This window comes from Anopheles maculipalpis, chromosome 3RL (assembly GCF_943734695.1).
Source record: "Anopheles maculipalpis chromosome 3RL, idAnoMacuDA_375_x, whole genome shotgun sequence".
Taxonomy (NCBI): domain Eukaryota; kingdom Metazoa; phylum Arthropoda; class Insecta; order Diptera; family Culicidae; genus Anopheles; species Anopheles maculipalpis.
The window spans coordinates 38,529,468-38,550,749 of NC_064872.1; the positions used below are offsets into that span (position 1 = coordinate 38,529,468).

The 21,282-nt window shown below is 46.4% G+C and overlaps 1 protein-coding gene across 1 annotated transcript in view; it reads left to right on the plus strand.

The window, feature by feature from the left end:
• LOC126565841 (midnolin homolog) overlaps nt 1-20,833 on the plus strand; it is a 59,823-nt gene extending 38,990 nt beyond the window's left edge. The window contains exons 3-5 of the mRNA XM_050223050.1: nt 18,933-19,666; nt 19,743-20,615; nt 20,680-20,833. Coding sequence (XP_050079007.1) covers nt 18,933-19,666; nt 19,743-20,615; nt 20,680-20,754 — 1,682 coding nt within the window. The 3' untranslated portion in view covers nt 20,755-20,833. The remainder of the gene's footprint in view (nt 1-18,932; nt 19,667-19,742; nt 20,616-20,679) is intronic.
• Nucleotides 20,834-21,282: the final 449 nt, after the last annotated feature.

Consider the following 21,282-nt stretch of genomic DNA (forward strand, 5'->3'; position numbering starts at 1 on the left):
ATATGTGTTTGTGTATCTTTGAATATATATATGTTTGACTTAAGCCAAATGGGGAATGGAAAATCTCCAACACACAAAGCCTAAGCTCTGATCTGTTCCGAAATTTGATGGAAAAGGCTTTACCCTCGGCAAAGCTGTGTTGATCCGTAGTGTGATGCGTATGGAAGTTGATTTTATGGAAAACAGAAATCTTTACTTCGGGAAAATTCCAAAATCTTCTTTGCTGGGCGTCCTATCCCCGGACCAGTCACCTTTTTCTCTTTTGTTTCCTCCACAAAACGGCAGCTAGCGAACGTTTTCTCAATTCGCGTCTGTTACTGTGTGTAACGTTTTGCATCCATTTCGGAATGTCCGGCACTGTGGTGCACAGAGGCAGTAAAAACTTTTTATGGCTAAATTTTTATCGCTCTGCAACGCCCATCGGCACAGGACGCGCGCACAGCGGTAGGAAAGTAATGCCACTAGTCCGAAGATTATCGAGCACACAAACGCGAAATTCACGGCTCATAAAATTCCAGCCCAGTCGCGCAAAACCAGGTAAAATGCGTTGAATCGCTTTTCCCACCCACCGTAACTAACGGACCGATTCAGAAGCTTTCTCGAAACGATTGAAGATGTATGGTAGCCGTTCGGTTTGAAATTTAATGTTCTCATTCCCGCTTAACCTTTTGCCAGAGAATGTTTTATAGAAGGTTGCCCGCGATTTCACGAGTGCGCCAAGGATATGTAATGATTGAAAGACTAAGTGACGCGAGCGGACGAGCGGCTGTCTGACGCGACCTAACTCCTGACTGCTGACTGATTGACTGGTCGGATTACGGGTTTGAAAGTTTGATGAGCAAATCAAACTGTAAAATTTGCTGCTCCATCTAATGACAATTTTCGAATCACTTAACATCACCCGGGTGGTACATTGTTGCAGACAGCTGGGGGCAGACAAAATGGCAGTGTAGAGCAGCTCGTTTTATTTTTTTATTTTTTGCTCTGTTTGGTACGTACGGCAAATGATTGCGCAATCATGTCGAAAGTAAAGCATTTGTTGGTACAATGTTGCACGCTAGAACAAGCAGTTTTTGAGAAGGAGTAATTTGCTTTATTTGATTAGCCCGTCAATGAGGGTTTGTAAAGTCTGAGAAGGATGGTATGCGTGTCGTTTGTTAAATGTGGAATAGTTCTTGCTTCTGGCTGATGAATTTTATGTAAGATTTTGTAATTAGTGAGGTAAAATAGGTTAAATGTTTTATTGGATCTTTGAATCGTTAAGTAACTTGGACGATGTACTCTTGTATGTATTATAAAAATAGGCAAATTTTATTTGAAGAACCTGTACCCTGACGATTCATTTAACAATCTATTGTCTTTAGTAGACTTGGAGCATTTAAGGGCAAATCAGTGCAAGAACTACCATTGGAGATTTGCTCATACTTTGAGTTGTTTGCTTGCGTTAAATACAGATCGTGGATCATTGTTCAAATTTCGAAAGACAAGATAGACTTTTGCGTAAAAATTTCGCTGTCCATGTGTTAAACGAAATAAAAAAATAAAATTCTTTTCGAAAATTCGTCGAAGAGGAGACTGGCACTTGTCTTGGGCAGTTAAATCAATATATGTTTTTCGAAAAAATCGATCGAAAAATCTTATCGACATGTACTGTTACTGTCTTGCAATCACACAAGACTACTGAGACTTTTTAATACCACAAGTCTAGACTTCTTCACCATGCGGCAAATCTTGGAGAAGATGGGTGAACAGCTGTTGAACACGTACCATCTCTTCATAGATTTCAAGGCCGCATATGATAGCACAGCCAGGGTAAAACTCTACGAGGCCATAAGCTCTTTCGGAATCACGACCAAACTGATCAGGCTTGTTAAAATGACCACAATAAACGTCACATGCCAGGTGAAGGTGGATGGAAAACTCTCAGGGTCCTTTGCTACCACCAAAGGCCTGCGTCAGGGAGATTGGCTCGCCTGTCTCTTATTCAACTTGGCCATCTAAAGAGGGCCACCTGTGACTCGGAGGTGGAGACTTCGGGAATCATCTTCTATAAGTCAACCCAGATCCTGGGTTGAAAATATCACTTATCTCGGGTCAAAAGCCAGCAACGAAAACAGCATAGAGATGGAGTTGCGCGTTAGGATGCTGGCGGTAAGCCGTTCATTCTACAGCCTGAGGAAACATCTCACCTCAAGAAACTTGTCGCGACGGTCGAAGCTGGGACTGTATCGTACTTTAGTTCCAGTACTCACATACGCCTCTGAGACATGGACCCTGCCCAAAACAGACGAAGCCATCTTAGCCGCGTACGAGAGGACGATGGAGGAGCCGCTACAACGTCGAGCTGTACGAACTGTAAGACGACCTCACCGTCGTGCAGCGAATTAAGCTCGCCAGGCTCCGATGGGCTGGCCATGTTAAACGCATGACACCGGACGACCCAGCTCAGAAAGTCCTTTTAGGCCGCCCACACGGACAGAGAAAGCGTGGTAGGCCCAGATTGAGGTGGGAGGATGGCGTGGAATCATCCGCCATCTAGGCCGGGATAACGGATTGGCGGATGATGGCGCGGGACCGTGAGCGGTTCCGAATTTTGCTGCGGCAGGCCAAGACCGCAAAGCGGTTGTACCGCCTGATAAGTAAGTATGTAAGTCCGGACTTAGCATCTACCACGCTATTGAAGAGTCAGTCCTCACTAAGGGAAATGTTCCGAATGGGTTTTAAACCCCGGTCCTGCCGTGTCCCGCAATACATGCGCCACTTTCGTCTCTACCACCGTAAACAGTTTATATACTCGTTCAGATTTTCCTTTTTTATGGGATGTTTAGATGACGGCCGTTGGGACGGCGGGGTGGTGTAGGCGACAGCGGCGCCGGTCTTCAAACGGCAGGACCGGGGTTCAAATCCCATCCGGACCGGACCGTCCCCCCCCCAGTGAGAACTTGACTATCCAACTACGTGGTATTGGCAGTCTAGAAAGTCAATTTCGATGGCCGGCATGATCTTAGAGGTCGTTAAGCCAAGAAGAAGAAGAAGAAGAAGAAGAAGAAGATGACGGCTTTAGCGTGAGGGATAACAAATTGATTTAACTGAAAACATGAGAATTTTATTTTAATCTCTATCAAATCACGGTAGGCATTTTAAAGATTTTTTTTTTTTGAAATGTATGTTGAAAGAAAAATTTAGCATAACCGAAAGCAACTTCTCAAGTTAAAAGTTCGTTAAACAAATCAAAAATTACATCACACATGTGACACATGCGTTACACTGCCGAAGGTCGTTTTCCACACTTGAGCACCCAATTACATTTGATCAAAAGATGATTCGTTTCTCCGGACCGAAAACTGCTTGCCGCTCGATTAAGCAATCAATCAAGTGAAAGCAGTAGGCGTCACAGAACCGTTTCTGAGCAATAGAGAGAGAGAGAGAGAGACAGATAGGGAGGCAGCTCCGTCCGTTGCATATACATATTTTTATGTTTTGTTTTCTATGTGTTTTTTGTAGCCAAGTTTTAGCTTTCTTATCTGTTTCTCTTGAACCATAAACGCTGGCATACGCACGCAGAATTAAAGGAGAGAAAAAATAGAAAGTCTGTAGATAAGAGAAAGAGCACAAGCTATTGTCTGGCAAAAAAAAAACAGTATCGAAGGATACTGTTGTGCTTGGGCTGTTAAAATTCATGTCCCTGTGGATTATGCAAAACCATTTCCATTCCTTGTCGACGTGTCTTTCACCCGGCACCGGCCGTAGCGATGGTTGAGTGTTAAATTTCTCCCCCCAGACATCAGCTAGCCTGGCAGCGGTCACATCAGCTTACCTTCCGGTTTGTGTGCCTTTGTGTGCGAGTGCCGTCGTCGTCTGTCTAATTGGAATAAAAATGTGAGCTGATGAAATATGTATGCGTCCACCAGCGTTCCTACTCCTTCATCACGTCGTCGAATAACAATATGGTGGCATGATTTGGATTTTAGTCGAACGTATCGAACGAAACTAAACCCCATTACAGGAAGGACACTGGGGTGTGTTAAGGGAAAAGTTATTTGTGTATGACGGGTGGAGTTTTATTCTGTGCTTAGAAGTTTGAATTGATGTAGAAAAAAAAAAACAATAGTAGTTCGCTAAAGTAACCGCAAAAAAAGGTTGAGAAGGGAGACAAACGAAAGTCAGAATTACAGCAGTGATGCCTCCAGTATGTGAGGCATGTGCACCTGTGAATGGTAGTTCTTTCCAAAGTGGACAACAATGTTGCAGTTCTACATTGAATATGCACCGATCGGCACCGTAGCTCAGTAGGGTCCGTGAGCTGGTAATGGAGGAAGGAACTGAAGAAGAGTGAGGTCCATCATAATAAAACTCGTTGCCGGCGCCGACCGAATGCTAGTCGGATTTGCCAAGATGATAGACGCCTCCTCCTGAACAGCAGAATTGTGGATAGTGATGGCCCTGGTGCCTTGGTAATGCCCGTTTAGGAGCGTTGTCCTTTTGCATGGAGGGAACCCAGGACCGAGGACGAATTAATAATGGATCGTTAAGTGTGAGTGCAATAGACTGTTCACTTCGCCGCTGTTCCCAATGTTGTAGCTTGTTGCATCTGTATTACATTTTGCAAAAACCGGGCCTTCCAGAGCCGATTGTACTATCGAACCCCGGGAAATGGTTAAGAATAGTCGAACCAGTCCTTTTTTGTAATTGAACTAATTAGCCGAATGGGTGAGAACCATCACCGTTCGCTTTATGCGGTGCGTCATTACTGCAGCTATTAAATACGATTGCCATTCGGCACCGATAAATGCACGCGGGGCGGCGAGATCGTTTCATATTTAATGTGTATGCCTCGCAGCGATATGTGGGTGCGCGAAGACAATCTCATTAAAAAGACAACTATTCAGTAAACTTCCTCCACGTTCACGTGCTTTTCCTTCTCTGCCCGATTTTTGTCGATATTTATGGCTGTGTGTACGCGCCTTTATTTGCAAATGATGTCGTTTCAAATTAACCTTATGCAAATTGGTCGAAATGGCAGTTTTGCATTATGTGTGCATAAAAGGTTGAATCTCTCCCACTCGCTCTGTTGCACTGTTTTCCTCTATTTCGATTGCATTATTCAAATTTTGGGGCATAACAGCAAATATAATGCTTGCAATCTCTTCTTCACCATACTTCAAGTGAGCGGGTTTGGGAGGAAGTTTGGTGAGTGCGGAGAGGAGTTTGGTGCCATCGTGCAACGACACTTATCATAATGAATGTCGAAATCGTGGATTAATCACTTATGGGGCGCATAATCGGATAAGCCGGATCTCGGCTCGGTTTCGTGTGTGCGTGGGTACCGTAAATCATCGGGAACGATTTTTACGCGTACGCGGTTTGTTTTTTGTGTGCAAGCATTTCATTAACAAATGAAACAAACCCTTCTCCACCTGAAACAAATACAAACGAAAAAAAAAAATCCTTCCAGAAGAATATGTGTTCCATTCGAAGGATGAAGTGTGCGCGGCAATCTTTTTCGACACGACCAATCTATCGGTTTGATTATGCACCGGCCGGATAGGAACCTGGGCATTGAAAAAAAAATGGAAAGAAATGTCAGCCATTAAGCGTCAGTGGAAGCGTAGAACAATTTCCGGGGTTTTGCAATAAAATTACCGTCCACTCGATTTCGAGCGCTCGGAACCCAAATGTTCAAATGCCAGCGGTCACCACCGCCATCCCAGGAGTCCCATTAATTTCGTGGTCAACGGGCTACAACATTTTGCTTCTGGTGGGTTGGAAGGGGCTAGAGGAAGGACTGAGTTGAGAAGGAGGTTGATGGGTTGGAAAGGAAATCATTTGAAGAGAGCATGGTGCACAGTTGCGGTATCGATAAATTGTGCTCAATTGCGTTCGCATTCAATTGGGAGCATGTACCTTTGGCTGTCACCACACGGTGTAACAATGTATCTTCTGTGGATTTTTTTAATTATTATAATTTAAAATTTATATGAGATTATTGTATCGTCTGTCATAAAACAGAAAAGTCGCTTGTAAAAATAAAGGATTCTGTCTAATTGGTTAATTCGTTGATGTGTTCTATGCTATTAAGTTCGGTTCAGATAATGCTTTAGTTAATATTTTCCGGATTGAAATTAAATAAATTAAATTAGGCAATACACCTCAAAATCAAACTTGGATTGCCACGTCGTTAACTTGATAACAAAGACAAAGGTTTATTTTTTTTGTAATACAGGGTTTCTTAGTAGAACTAGACAAGTGCGAGGCATTTCTAGACAACGCTCAAAATGAACTGGACAGCGTGTAGGTTGAACTGGACCATCGTCACCCTTTCTCGAAAGTGGTCAAGTTGAAATGGACAAACGCGAGGAGGAAGTGAACAAACGTCAAGTAGAACTGGACAGTCATATCTGAAATGGCTGGTGAAACAGTTGGAAGCGTTTCGGAAACGCTTGGCAAATTTAAAAATTCAAAAAAATCAAAATGCTTCTCATTTGTCTAGTTCTACTCAGAAACAGAAACGTCTTCTGTCATCTTCTGCCCAAAAGATAAAATTATGAACAGGTATTGCAAATGTTTTATTTCTACCTCACATTTTTAAAGAAAACCATGTATTCTCAATGTAAATTATATTCGGTGTGGAAGTAAACGTACGTTTGGGAATTATTTAGAATTGGAAATTAGAAATGAATGAGTATTTCAGCAGTTACTTTTATAATTTTAAAATTTGTCAAGCGTTTCCTTATTTCCAGTCCTACTTGATGTTTGTCCTCTTCAACCTAGCATTTGTCCAGTTCAGCTTGACCACTGTCGAGAAACGGCGACGCTGTCCAGTTCATCTTGAGCGTTGTTGAGCCTTTTTCATTTTATGTTATTATGTTCAACATATTCGTGGAAATAGAAAAAGTTTACTCAATATCCTATATCTAATCTTGTCTCCCATGTTTTGTGTTTCATAGTGATATTTTAAAAATATTATTTAAAAAAGTCAAAACGTTACGTTACGAAGATACCTTAACCTTAAGAGGTGGCTTATAATATATTAGGTCCGCACATAAATAACGACCGTTTTGTGTGCGCCATCGTGGACTGTGGCGCGATTTAGACGTTTACAAATGTCATAAGTCAAGTTCAGGAATGACATAGTCAAACTGATCACACAAACACAACAAATATTATTTCGTGCGAGTAATAGTTCCTAGTTCTTGAAAATGTCTGATTTTGAGCCGGATAAGCGCCATATGTGGGAGGTGTTCACTGGAGGAAAATCACTGCCAAACGCAAGAAGAGCTTGCAGCCGTGCTTGGTGTAACTCGTCAGGCCATATCATCTCGGCTGAACACGTTAGGTATGATTCAGAAGGAGGACAAATAGATACTACACGCGTTGAAGCCGAGGAACATTGAACGCAGACTCTTCATGTGTGATTTGCTGGTCCAGCGGCATAACAGAAATGGGTTCCTGCACAGAATCGTGACGGGAGACGAGAAGTGGATTTTGTTCAGCAATCCTAAGCGCAAAAAGCAAACGGATCCTCCGGTCATACCCTAACATCATCAGCTCGGCTAAACATCCATAGCTCGAAAGTTATGCTGAGTAGTTGGTGGGACCAGCTCGCCGTCATATACTACGAACTTCTGAAACTGGGAGAAACAATCACTGGTGAACCGAGTGCTTCGTGAAAAACGGCCAGAATGCTCATCACGCCACGACAAAGTTATTCTGCTGCATGACAATGCTCGGCACCATCGGATTTCCATCTGTTCCGATCTATGGCACATGGATTGGCTGACCAGCAGTTCTCCTCCTATGAACATATCAAGAATTGGTTAGATATCTGGATTACGTCGAAAAACGTATCATTTTTCTGAAAAGGAATCTTCGAATCAACCGAAAGGTAGAAGAAAGTAATAAATATTAATGGCCAATACTTTGATTGACCCAATTTATACAAATAAAAATGCCACCAGTAAAAATAAACTTATGAAAAAAAGGCCGTTATTTATTTGCGCATCTAATATAATAGATAATATTTTCTTATATTATAAGGACACCCTGATCGTATTGCTGAAAACGCAGCTTAAAATTGCATAGAAAGATGTTGGATACGCCAGTTCAATTACTACAATAAAATGAGACCAAGTATTTCTTCAATATTCGGTGTTGTAGCGCACTAGAAAGTAACGAAGGGTACGAAAGCGCGTAGAAGTCTAACGGAACTTTTATTTAATTAAGTACAATACCTTTTTTGTTTGTATCTTGAAAAGTGTTGTTTTATTCTCAAACAAAGGCAAGTGTTTGTGAGATTTTTTATGAAATGTAGAAAAAGAGAAGTTACTTATCAGTAGCGATGTTTCATTCAAATATTTTACATTCACTGGTTTTTTTACTGACCTTTTTAAATTTATAACATATTTAAAAATTTAAATGAATTTTGACCATCAATTTTGACCGCAACTATGAGCTATCAAAACATGCGTCTGCTAAACTTTGTGTGTAATTAATTAAGCGGCTAATATTGCATAACACACACGTTGACCAGCTGTGTGGGTACGCTTACAATGCACATTCACGGTATGCAAAAATTTGTGCTGTTCTATTCATCTTAAAATCCATTTCGAGACAACAATCATGACTTCTAGGAATGATGATGGAGCGTGTCGAGTGATTGTTTGAGGAATTGCTTTTAAAATACATTTGAATACTCACCCTCGTCTATCCTCTAAGCACCCAACCTTGTTCACATGCTCAACAGTAATCCCCCAAACGCATACACCGTACCACGGATGCTTTGTGTTGTTGGTCTATAAATATCTTTTTATGACGCTATAGCAATAGGTGTTTACGCGTTTTACGATAATAAGGAAGGAACAGCACCAGACTGGGTGCTAACTCTAATGCTAACTCAGCCTTTAGCACATACAAAACTTCCCTCCCTTTCCGGTCCCGCTTTTCAGTTTTCCGCTCGGGAAGGGTTAGGCCGATTAATTTCTTCTTCCTCCTTCCAGGGGTGTAGTGGACGGTAGAGAATCAGCTGTTTTTGATAAGTGTGACGTGTTTTGCACAATTTCCTGTCCCATTTGCAAAACAGCCCCCGGGAGGAATGGTCAACATTTGTCTTGAGAATGAATGACCGTGGGGGAGGTTTATTGTTTGACAAATATTTGTTGTAAAGTTGTGAACGCTGTTTTGCTAGACGCCCGTTGTGTATTGCACGGGGAAGGTTCCGCGAAGCGCCGCATCACGATCTTGTTGAACGATGATCGTATCATGCGTTACATTCATGGTGATGAGCCGTATGCATGTTATTCAATCTGGATGTAGTGCTGTTTTTTTTCTACTGCAGTTTAGACGCTAACCTTTTGAACTAAACAAAAACACGCATGGATCATCAATAAACGATGGGTTGTTGTGCTCGTGTGAGGAGAGAAATAGGAGGTTAACCAAATATGTAATCCGATGATGATAACGCGATTGTAGGAGGTAATGATCGTCGAATGGGTCTTTGCTATATGCGGTGAAGCACTTCCCATCACAATAATAACTCGTACGAGATAAGCCAGAAAACGACAACAACAGGTTATGACTTATCTGTCAATTAATACTGTCAAATGTTCACGGTGCACGGTGGACCTGTTTTGTCCGTCGGAAATCGTATTCCCTTGTTCCCCTGTGGTAGTTCTGTTTGGGGAGTATATTAAGAGTGTCCTTCGACCCCAATACGATGGTTTCCTTAGATATGGATAACGATAGCTGGGTTGTAAAATGCAGCACCTGCTAGCATAGACCCCTTTTTAGGTCTTACATTGTTGGGGGTCAATTTTCGGAACAATTCTGTCCATCATCATCATCTTCCCTACGTGAGTGCAAAGATTTCTTTACCTCGAACGACAAGGGGCCCGTCCCGTGTGCTACAATAAGAAAAGTTGTGCTAGGCCAGGTTCAAGGAAACAAGTTCACCACGCCTATATTATCGTCAGACAAAGTCGGGCGAGTTACACACGCTGTTTACTCTCGTACCGCCATCGTAAACAACGCGGCCCGGCAATGTACAGCTCCGTTATCGGCTGCACAGAGAGACACAGGCTCTTTGTATCGCGAGATTTGATTTCGCACAGCTCCTCCACAAACCAACCCGTCAAAGCACGATTGATAAGATTGCGATTGCGAGCGATTAGTCGTCTCGCATATAACACATCGGTACACATCATCAACGGCGTACCGATCATCACCGTAAAAAAAAAGCGGAGCTATTCTAAGCCGTTGTTTGTGAGTCTCGGAACCGTTCCTGCTTCTACCATCTCACAACCGGCAAGGGTGCTGTCCGTAGACGTGTCCATGCCTGTTTTGAATGATAGAATTCGAAGGCACACTGCTCGAAATATGGTCCGGATGCGTGTGTGTGTAAGCCGCGCAGCTCCCCTCCCACATTACGTCGATGTTGTTTGGTTGAACCGACGCCGAAGATAAGAACCAACGGTGGACCATACACACAGTCCCCGGTACCGGCTGTGCCAGCGCTGAAACAGCTGATGAAATTTGAGCAAAAATTTTCAGCATAACCATAATATACACAGCACATTGTGCGATAAGGCGCGGTGTCGTGGTCTGCGACTGTGTGTAGTCGTTCCCAAATGTGAAAGGAAAATTCCATCGTAAGATGCTGACCTAAAGCCGGTTGGTGCGTTCTGGTGCGACCAATCATTCGAGCAGCCGGCAAGACCGAGGACAGCAAAGAAGCAGAAGAAAAACCGGACGCGAAACAGATCCACGCAGAGACGTCTGCTGGGTGATACAAACGCGCCGGGATGTTTTGTTTGCCTGGCCAATGGTTTGCGATTGTGTGTTTACCCGGTGTCGGGCTGAGTATTAGATAATCGAGACAGTGGCGGCGGTGACGGAATCTCGAAGCTTCTCCGTTCCCGAGGGAGCAAATACACACCCCTTCTCGGCAGGAGGTACTATTGCACGTTGCACATTCTAGTGGCTGCACTTCACGGCCCTTCACCAACACCAGGATGCGCTCGCCTAGTGGAAGCAAATTGACGTATCTTTATTACTAGCATTAGCAGTTACTATTTACTATCGCTTCTCTCGCTTCATACCTCTGGCCGTATGTCATCCTTTGGTCACGGTTGGCGTTGAAGAGTTTTGCGTCACACCCGGTCTAGTACTATCGGGAGCATCTGTTGGTGCGACGCCCGGTTCTCTCTCTACACACACCCCTCCCTAACACTAGACGATGGAAGAAAAAGGGGGGGGGGGGGGGGGGTGATAGTTTCACGAAATGTTAACCTTGAACGGGGACATAACCCTCTCCCCAACACGGTTTTGGTTTGTCCGCCGTGGAACGGGGGAGGGGGGGGAGGTGGAGCAGTACGAGTGGAGAAAATCCTCCCGTAGGCGGCGCCGTATCTCGCGCGAAAAATTTACATACATCGATAAACAAGATAGTTCCACTGCTTGCGGGTAATAGGTGCGACAACGACGGGAGTGGTGTTGCAATATTTGCATGCATTCACTGCTGTTGCTGTTAGCATTGGCCGCCGGTTGGCTAGCTAGTTGTGCCTCCCCCACCCGAATGAGCCGGCGCACGGAACGCGCTCGCGAAGTTCAGATGAGTGGGTTTTATTTCAATGACCAGCTGTGACATTGAATTAGGATGACTAGCTCTGAGCCTGTGCCTGTGTGTGTGTGTGTTTTTTTACGGCTGAAGAAAAGGACACAATTTCTAGGGAATTCATTTTGAGAAAGGTCTGACTGAACTGGAACGCCGCCGGTCCCTGGTTCCCGTCTTTTTTTTTTCTCCTTCATTTGCAATGCTCGGCCAGTAACACCCACTGGTGGGCTCTGAAAGATTATTCTTCCAGCTTTGCACACCAATGTGAAGATAAATTTGGAATTCCTAGAATGTGGTACATCCTCCAGACGGATGCTGGCTGGTAGGATGAAGCCGTTAGGATAGGAAAGACACCCAGCACCTCTTCATCCGCCACCGCCACCGGGATACCGGTTAAACCTCAACAAACTCTTTGCAGACACTTTCACTGTCGCTGCGGTAGTTGTGTCCGGGGAGTGATCCTGACCGCGGGGGGGGGGGGGGGGGGGGGGAAAGAAGCGTTGTCCTTCGGGTGTGGTGTGGCGCTTTTTTTCCAGCCCACCACCTTTCCGGTCGCACAGTGCTGCCACATGGGAGGAAAAATGGAAATTTAGCTAGGTTCCAGTCTGGTGCTAACGTTTTCGGGGCTTCTCGCAAGAAAGGCAAAAAAAAAGAAGATACAACCTTCCTCCGCTATCTCGATTGCGCCGTGTCCGAAGCGATGGAATGAAAAACGATTCGAACGAACGATGGATTCCATACTTGGCGCGCTTGGTTTGATGGGTCCAAAATTTTATTTTATCATTCGCCTCTCTCCATCCACCACCCCTAACCTCCATGCAGAGAAGAGCTTGAAAAGAAAAGAAAAAATCAAGTCGCAAAAGAAATGCGTGTTGTTGTCGCCGTTCGCTTTTCACCGAGCAGAATTGATCGCTCGTCACGTAGCCGGCTCGATATATATAAATACTTTGACATTTGAATACGGTTTGCTATTTTGTTTGGTGTGTGGAGCGTCCGTCCTTCAAATCGATGGCTCGGGCATGATTCTTCAACTTCAACATTGGGTCGTATTATTGCCAACAAGAGCATATCTCTCCGGGCAACCAACCGACCGATGGATCGGTCGGTCTTGGTGTATGCTGGGAGCCCGATCCTTGCTTTCATTTTTCTGTTTAGCTCATTGTGGTTGTGTATTCGATACATGCACAGAACTAGCTATGTTCGATTGAATTGCTAGCGCTACCACGGCTTCCATCCATCCTCTAGATGAAACGGAGCTGGAAATCGCCACCAGGCGAGGGCTTGTTTTGCACAAATAGCAACTAAATATTCTACTGGTGTGCCTGTTTCTTGCAACCCCATTCTTAACGATACCTCCCCTCTTGATCGACCTTGACGCAGTGTCGGTAGGATGGGGATCGATGGTTCGCGTCACTCGTTTGCATGCTTCCCACCGCCTCAACACACACTCAAAGTTGGGACAAAAACGTGAAAAGATGGTTGATTATAGCAACAGGTGTGGTTATAGCATTCTAGACGCTGATTGTTATTCCTGCTTTTTGGCACGGATTTTGACAACGCAACAAAATGCGAATATGGAAAGTAGGGAGCCCCGCGAAGCACGTCGGTATGCAGTTGCTTGCGGGAAAGCTTAAAACCAGCAGTCGCTAAAAATAAATCCTCAATAGCCCAAACAGCGTGTGGTCAGTGTTTATGTGCATTGTTTCACTAGCATCGTTTGCCGATACAAAGCGCTATAAACCTAATAAAAGGAAATCAAAAGAGCTAAACAATCGCCCCAAAGCTGTACAACCCCGTTTTTGGTTACTGCTTGTCGAAGATACTGCTGTGTTTAGTGTTTCCATGCCTTGAAGCTGCATTTTTTGTGGCGCAGGGAGCAGCAAAGCTTAGCGCCCTTTGTCGCTATTTTTAGTGCAGCGCCGTTTGTTTTGTGCGGCGGTTCCTTAACTAATAGTTTGGAAAATTACCCCTGGCCCTGTACAATTGACTTTCATTGTCGTCGATGTCGCCCATTTCGGTCGATCGTGTGTGACTATTAAAGTGTCCACTCGGTTTGTATGTGTCGGTGTGTGTGCGAGTCCTACTGCAATTGGCCGTGTTGCGATGATCTCATCGAGGGATGAATTATGAAACTGGCTTCCTCTGCAGTGCCGAGTTTTAATCGCGTCCATTACTCAACCTAGCAAATTAGCAAGCGAACTGCAACAGTAGGTTATATTATAAAATTAGATCTATCGATGCATCCCAATCCCGGGATGATGCAATTGCCAGGCCAGGAAACCGGGAATAACACGAACACGAAAGAGCGATCATCATCGATCGGGCTTAATCTTTGTGTTGGAGATTCTGCTATAAAACATGAATCTCTCAAGCTGATCTATTTCGAGCCATTCGGCAGGAACACTTTCTTCCTGCTTTCCTACCACTTTCCCAACTCACATGTCATTCTTCAGGTGTTCGTACACGTGAGACGAACCTTCTTCTACTCGCTCTTAAACACATACCGTGTCGAGTCGAGTCCCCCGCAGTGTGGGAAATCTAATCACCATTGACGAATGCTGTCTGTGTTCGCCGTATGGCAACTTGCTCTCCCGTGTCGTTGTATGAATATTAGCTCGTACCATGTTCCGACACTAGAATACAACAACCGGCCCACTCCCGTGGGAGTCGCGGGAGGCACTGATACAGCTGCAATATTACCCGTTTTTTTATTCCCTAACCTACACTATTTATAATCGCTTTATCGACCACGAACACTATACCCGAACAAACCCCCTTACAGGAGCATCGACAGGGAGGTGTGCCGCCGGGCAAAGTAAACTAATCAACAGAATGATTGCATACGGACACAAACCCGCACACAAACACTGCGATGGGCAAAAATCACGTTGACAGGGCGCACTACTGCTGGTTTGCGGGGAAAACGGTCTGGGATGATGGGGATGGTCGAGCTTAGATGCAACAATGTAGCACCAGTTAGTTGTAGCACTAGCGAGGAGAGCACTGCACTCGTTCAAGGTCAGCCGGACGAACGAGCTCAAACATCCCTTTTGGAGGGGTGGTGAGCCGGGCGGGTGGGCGAGTGGACCGTGTGCAAGTGCAAGTGCATCTAGAGATACACACAGTAGCAACACCGGAAGGGAAAGTGACACATTCGCGCGTACAGGCCGCGGATTCGTGTGTTAGTTACGGTGCACGGGCCCGGCCGAGCCCTCCGAACAGTGTACGAAGGGTCGGTCGAGGTCGCGTGAGATGTAACGCGGACTAATTGATTGAATTGATTTTCAGAACTTGTTATGCACGTTACATCACGAAGCTCTTACTGCACGCCACTTGAAGGCTGGTGTAAGCAAAGCAGAAACAGATTCTTGTAGCTGTGTAGCTGTATTTTGGTTCAAGTTAATGATTGTTAAGATGCAGCAGAGTTTAGCGAAGGTAGTTCGTGGTAGGATAAGATCAGAAGTCGGAGAAGCTTTAAGGCATTTTTCCTCTTTTTAAAGCAGACATTTTAAAATAAATAATCTTAGTCTTGTCTTAGAGTGATATCGCAATCCATATCCGGTGTTGTGGAAATCGGAACACTTACCAATTACATCACTGGACCCATCGGTCTTTAGGGCCACGCTATGCATCGATGTTCGTACGCACGCTTGCGCTGCTGTTTGTTTGTCGAGTTTAACGATGCGAGTTCTCGGAAGTGTAGGCAATAAAGCGCGTACAGTGACACCGTATGCACCATCGCTTGTCACACATGTTCTACCCATGAGCTCGCCAAAAAGCATTTGTTAGACTGTCACAACCACCACAACTTCTACGGGGGACGTTTTACACATGTCGCACCGTTTCAGATGCGTTCTGAAATGCACAAAAATGGCATTTACAGCAAGCGTCTCTCCATCTCTCCAGCTGTGGCGGTATTACACGCATCGTAACATTCCATTTGTCCGCGAAACCCCCCCCCCCCCCACCCTTCCCAGCGCCCATTACTACATTACTACACTGCACCAATATTATTGTCAGGGGTTACCAGTCTGCCAAAAACACACAAAACCCCGTAATGAAAGAGGCGACGGCTGGTCAGGAGAAGGGTGACAGTAAACGATACGCATCGGAGTCAACGGACCATGCCGCACAGACATTCAGACATAGGCAACATTGTAGCAACACAAATTTCCATTCCCTTCTGCCACCCCATCCCTACACTCTGAAGCCATCTTTGCGCCGTGTCAGGATGCGAAGAGGAATCGTTTGCATGTTGCAGTTTCGTCACTAGTCAATCATTGCCGTTTGTTTCCCTGTTTCGCGCCAAGTTTTTCGTGTGCATCACGCGAAAATGGCAAAGAAAAGGATATCGCTTCGTTTGCTCCGGGTCCCCGTCCGTGGTATGCAGTACGAAAGCGTGGTGCTTTGGTGCACCAGTGATTTTGCCGGCTGCTACAAAGTGTGATAACGGATTCGCTCTCGTTAGTTACTGTGCCGGGGAACGATCTACAGATATCATTCGGCGAGTTTCCATCGCTTCCAGAACTTCCCAATTCCGAAATGCAAAATGGAAAGCGTGCAGCGTTGCTTGCTTCCTTCACTGTGCCGTCCCGCATTTGCTTGCCCTTCATTCTTGGTCCCTGAGTGCTGGTGCTACTGTGACCTGTTACTACAAAGCGCCAGCCTTCTACAGCAATACTTTGAGGGCAAAATTGAAGTGTCTTCCGCTGCACGCGATTTTTCTCGCGTGACACACCCGTCTACATCATCCAGAGGGAGGAAAATTGGGGGAGGGGGGGGTCCCGTTTTCTTGTGGCCTGGAAACATCGCACCTTCCAACATACTGCAGTAATGCTACTGTTATTTACCCATGCTCGTGTTTCAGTTTGCAAATTTGTATCGCACCATACTTGGTGCTGGGAAGGGGCAGTACAGTTTCCTGTGGGGAGAAGTGGGGCATACTTACAAACAAACACACACAGCAAACATGTACGCGGCGAGAGAATTTTATGAGTTGAGTGGTTCCGTTACGCGAGCTTTCATGTTGTTTTAATGGTTCTGTCAAGTAACGCAGCATGGAAAGAGACGGGCGAGTAAAAGAAAAAAAAATGAAGCAATTGAATGAAGTGAAAAGATTCTGCCAACGCGCTCTCCCTCTGGGTAGTAGGGGTGGGGTTGTGAGGGCGTGTGGCAAAAGCATCGAATGGAAGTTATGAATTCTATTTGTGTACTTTCGTTGTATGTTTGCATGAAGAACTGTTGCTACAAACTTGCAGCTTTGGACGAGAGTTTGTTTGTTTGGACGCCTTTCGGGGTACATCGTAGAAACGTAAGCTGACTTGGAAGTCTTTTTTTTTGTGTGTGTCCATGTCTTCGTGTCGCACAAGTGAAGTGAATCAAACGTTGACGTTCATATGGGAGTAACCCCTCTCTGGGAGCTGATGTTAATTGCAAATGCAAACAATCTTCCGCACAACATCGAGACCCCTTAGAATATCATCAGCTCTAGCGACAGTAATAGCGTTCCAACATCGTAACCGAAAGACAGCTTCAATGGAGCAAAAGCACAAGTCTTATCATGTCATTCCTTCGCACCTACGGTTCGCTATCGGGGGAAACCGATATTGAGCTGCCAGCAATGACTCCACATCACAATATCTTCCAAAGCTCGCGCATGTTCACCGGACGAGTATCTTTTTTCCCCTGGCTGATAAATCACTTCAACCAGGCCCGACGTTGGCGATCATCAACCCTGGTGGTGGCTGGTGGCGATAAAGATAAGCGGTGTACCAATTTTAATCGATAATTGTAAGCAGTTTTGGGCATAAAAATAGCAAATCCCATACGCTGTGTGTGCGATTCCAGGAGCACGAGACCCTGTGGCGGCTAGGGCCGCTAATAGTAAGTAAAGTTCCCCCGCTACCCTTTGTGTTCGGTATCAAGAGCACTCTGCGACCTGTTTCATTTTATTCCACCATTTTCAAACCCCGCTCAGGCATGGGGATCGATATCAGGGGAACAAAAAGAAAAGAAGCAAAGATGCCTAACTTTAAACTGTAATGCGGCATAACACACCGGGACGCGCGCTCTGCCAACACCGCACGCAACTATATACAAACGCGGCGTTGGGTGATAGTTGGGTCGAACTTGTCAGCTGTTTCGCGGTTAAGCATATTGTCCCAACCGCACCACCACCACCACCACACACACACACACGTCCGAGCCGCTGGTGCCAAAAGAGTTGATGACAATTATCGCCTCTTACGAACACGCAGCAGCCTCGCCGTGTGCGGCTGTGTTGTGCGGTGTGCCAAACACACTGAAAGGAATCGGAACGCTCGCGCTGTCTGTGCATCAGCAGACACATACATGCTCTTTCGTGGCAGGGTGGTGGGTTACGGACACGGACTCGCGGCGGGCGTGCGCTTGTCGTGGTTCCATTTCGCGCAATGCGTGCTGCTCTTGTAGTAGTCGTCGTCGATGCGCGCAGTGTGCGGTGTCTGCGGGGCACTTGCCAGATGATGTGTTCATCTATAAAAGCAGTACGGCAGAAGGTTCTGAAGGCGACAAATGGTCTACACGACGCCGGTAACGCATCGCACTGTTACACTCCGGTTACTGTTTCGCAGGCGTAAGGGCAAACGCGATTCGCTCGCCCGTTCCGTGGCCCGTTCCTACCTGGGTGTCGGCATTATTAGACGCGGGGTGCCTTCCGGTTGTGCCTCCGATCTCAGCATTAGCACCAGGAGGAGAACAAAGCAGCGTTGATTTTTTTTTTTTGATCGTAACTTGTGTAGTCCGTGATCTGCGGGTGCTTTAATTTCCCCGTGGACATCTGTAACACCTCTGTGCAAATAAGGCATTCGTGTGGTGCAAAACGTGCCAGTGATCTCGTGTGTGTTGTGGAAGAAAAATCTAGTGAATTCTTACCGTCTCTCTTACCGTACGCGCGCAACATGTGGGATGAGGTGCTAACAAGTAAATTATCGTTCCTGACTTATCACCCTTATCTGCACGTTTTTCGTGTGTCGGTCTCAAAACCGACTGGAACTGGATTTACGTTCCGATTGGAACACACACGCACACGACATTTTGTAGATCTTCTGATAGTGACAATGAAAATGAAAATAAAATACACAGTGACGTACAAATCATTCCTCCCGTGTGCCGTGTTGTCGCCACATGTGCAATCTCAGCGTTTGTGATGCATCAGACACACTCGACACATCGGAACTTTATCTGGCGCTGAATGTATATTTTAGTGATTTATTGCGTAGTGCAGTTTGCAAACGTGTAATGGCTCACACCTGTCGCTTTTCTTGTTCTTGCTTTTCATCACCAGGTTTAAGTTCCCGGCAGGACACCGTTTCACCGTCCGATACGGCCTGCTCCTCTGAGTCGCCTGCGTTTCTCGGTCCGTCCTCCTCGCACTTGCTGTTGTACGATCAGAACAGCTCCGAGGAGGAGCTGGAGGTGATAAATGGCGGTGCGGGCGATGTGGGTAGCTGTGCCATCGAGGTGGGGAGTGTCAGTGGTGTGCCTAGCCGGCTGAGTGGGGGTATCGCCAGTATATTACCCATCATGAACCCTCACGCGGTTGATGACGATGAGGAGGACGAGGAGGAGGAGGAGGAAGAGGAGGAAGACGATGCCACCGAAGATATTGTGGAGGATGACGTGGACGAGGATCGGGACTATGTGTCACCAGGGACGGCCACAACACCGACAGCGATGGGATCAACGGCAGCGACAATCATCGAAAGTGTGACGGGTGGTGGAAGTGGAAGAGGAGCCGGTGCCATGGATACGAGCAGCAGCACCCCGAGCAGCAACAGCAGCAGCAGTATTGTACGGGGCCAGTTCATGGTAATTGGTGGTGCGTGTGACGACAGTGGCGCGGAGCCGTTGGACGATTTTGCGGAGGAGTTGTCGAGCCTGACAGCGGTCCCGAACGTGTCCCTGACACCGTCGTCGACCACCAAACTGATCTCAGCGGGGACCGGCAAACGATTGGGCAGTGTGAGCAGTTTGTTGGAGAAGCGTAAACGATCCCTAGCGCACAATTCGGATGATGAGGTACGTTTTTGGAACCTATCTGCGCGATCAGCCAAATGATTGGACGTTTTGTTCTAATTGTCTTTTCCAATTTCAGGTCCGCTTTCTGCTCGAACAGCAACAGCAGCAACCGACCCAGCAGCAGCAACAACAGACCCTTCATCCACTCGCACATCAATATCATCATCATCATTCGCTGCGTCAACAGCACCACCATCACCATCATCAGGAGCAGCAGCTACATCACCATCACCAGGACGAGCTGCAGCCGGAAGAGACGCCACTCTCGGCACCGGTCAATTTTCGTACGTCACCACCTCTAGAAGCTTTAAAACCACACCGTGGCCATATTCTGCAACGCTCGACGACGCCACTGGTGTTGAGCGAGGGGAGCGGTGCTCCCACCGGCACCAACGGACTATTACCGTCGGCCGGATCTTCACTATTGTCGTCGGCGGCTTCGTCTCTCTCGTCGCTGAGCGGCACCGGTATTAGCGGATTTTATGGTCCCGGTAGCAGCAGTAGCAACAACAACAACAGTAACGGTGTTAATGGTGGTGGTGGTGCCGGTGGCCTTCGTTTCGGTCTCGTCCGACGCACCATTGGCTGTGATAGTCCTTTGACTGCTGTGTGCCATCGCAACAGCACCAATCCGCCACTACACGGCGGTGGCGCCAGCAGCCTTGGATCCGGTCTTAGTACAACAACTCGAACATCATCATCATCCACGCCATCGTCACTGTCGTCGGCACCGGCCTCGCTGGTGCGGCTCGGTGCGGGCACGGGTGGCAGCCCCGAACCGAGCGGTGGCCCAACCATAGTAACTAATATGGACATCAGCCGGTCCGTTAGTCCGCCGGCGAAGATGTTCCACTGTGCCGTGTCACCGCGGCGGCGCCAGTCTCGCCATCAGCAGCAGCGACTGCAGCGTCCACATAGGCCATGCTTAGATTTCGATAAAATGCAACAGGTGGGTGTTCTTTCGCAATCCCTTTCCCGTCATAGTTTACTTTAGCCTTTTTTTTGTTTTTTAGCTTAAAGCACGTTCTGTGACTACCTGGCGGCACAGCAACGAGCACTCGGGTGAACTGTCCGTCTTTTGCTGGTGATGATGAATGATGATGGCTGCCTCCACCAGTCGTGGCCATCAGCATTCGTCATCGTCGTCAACATCAGGGCGGCGTGCTGCTCTCCCACCAGCAGGAGGAGTCGTTGCAGAAGTAGAGGAAGAAGAAAAGTACTTGGTGATGGTGGGATGGTTTTACGAATCTCACCATCAACCAAAGCATCGTTTTACTGTGGACGGGCAGGATTTTTCACCGATTACTGTAACGAGTTGCTTCGTTCGGCGATGGCTGTGGTGCAATTAATTTCCGGAAGGAGTTCAATACCGGCGACATGAGTGGAGTGCTTCACTGTGTCCTTATTTTTTTTTTTAGAGAGACACGTATTCCTCCGAATGTGCGAATAGAGTTTAACTGAACCTTTTACGTGTTAGTGAAGCTTTGAGTCTGCACGTGTGGAGGAGCAGCAGCTGCAAGAGACATATAGTACAAGCTTTTTATTTGTTTGATTTTTTTTTTATAAAGATGTGTTGTACGCGTTTGTGGCATGGGCCCACGACTACTGGAGCGTGT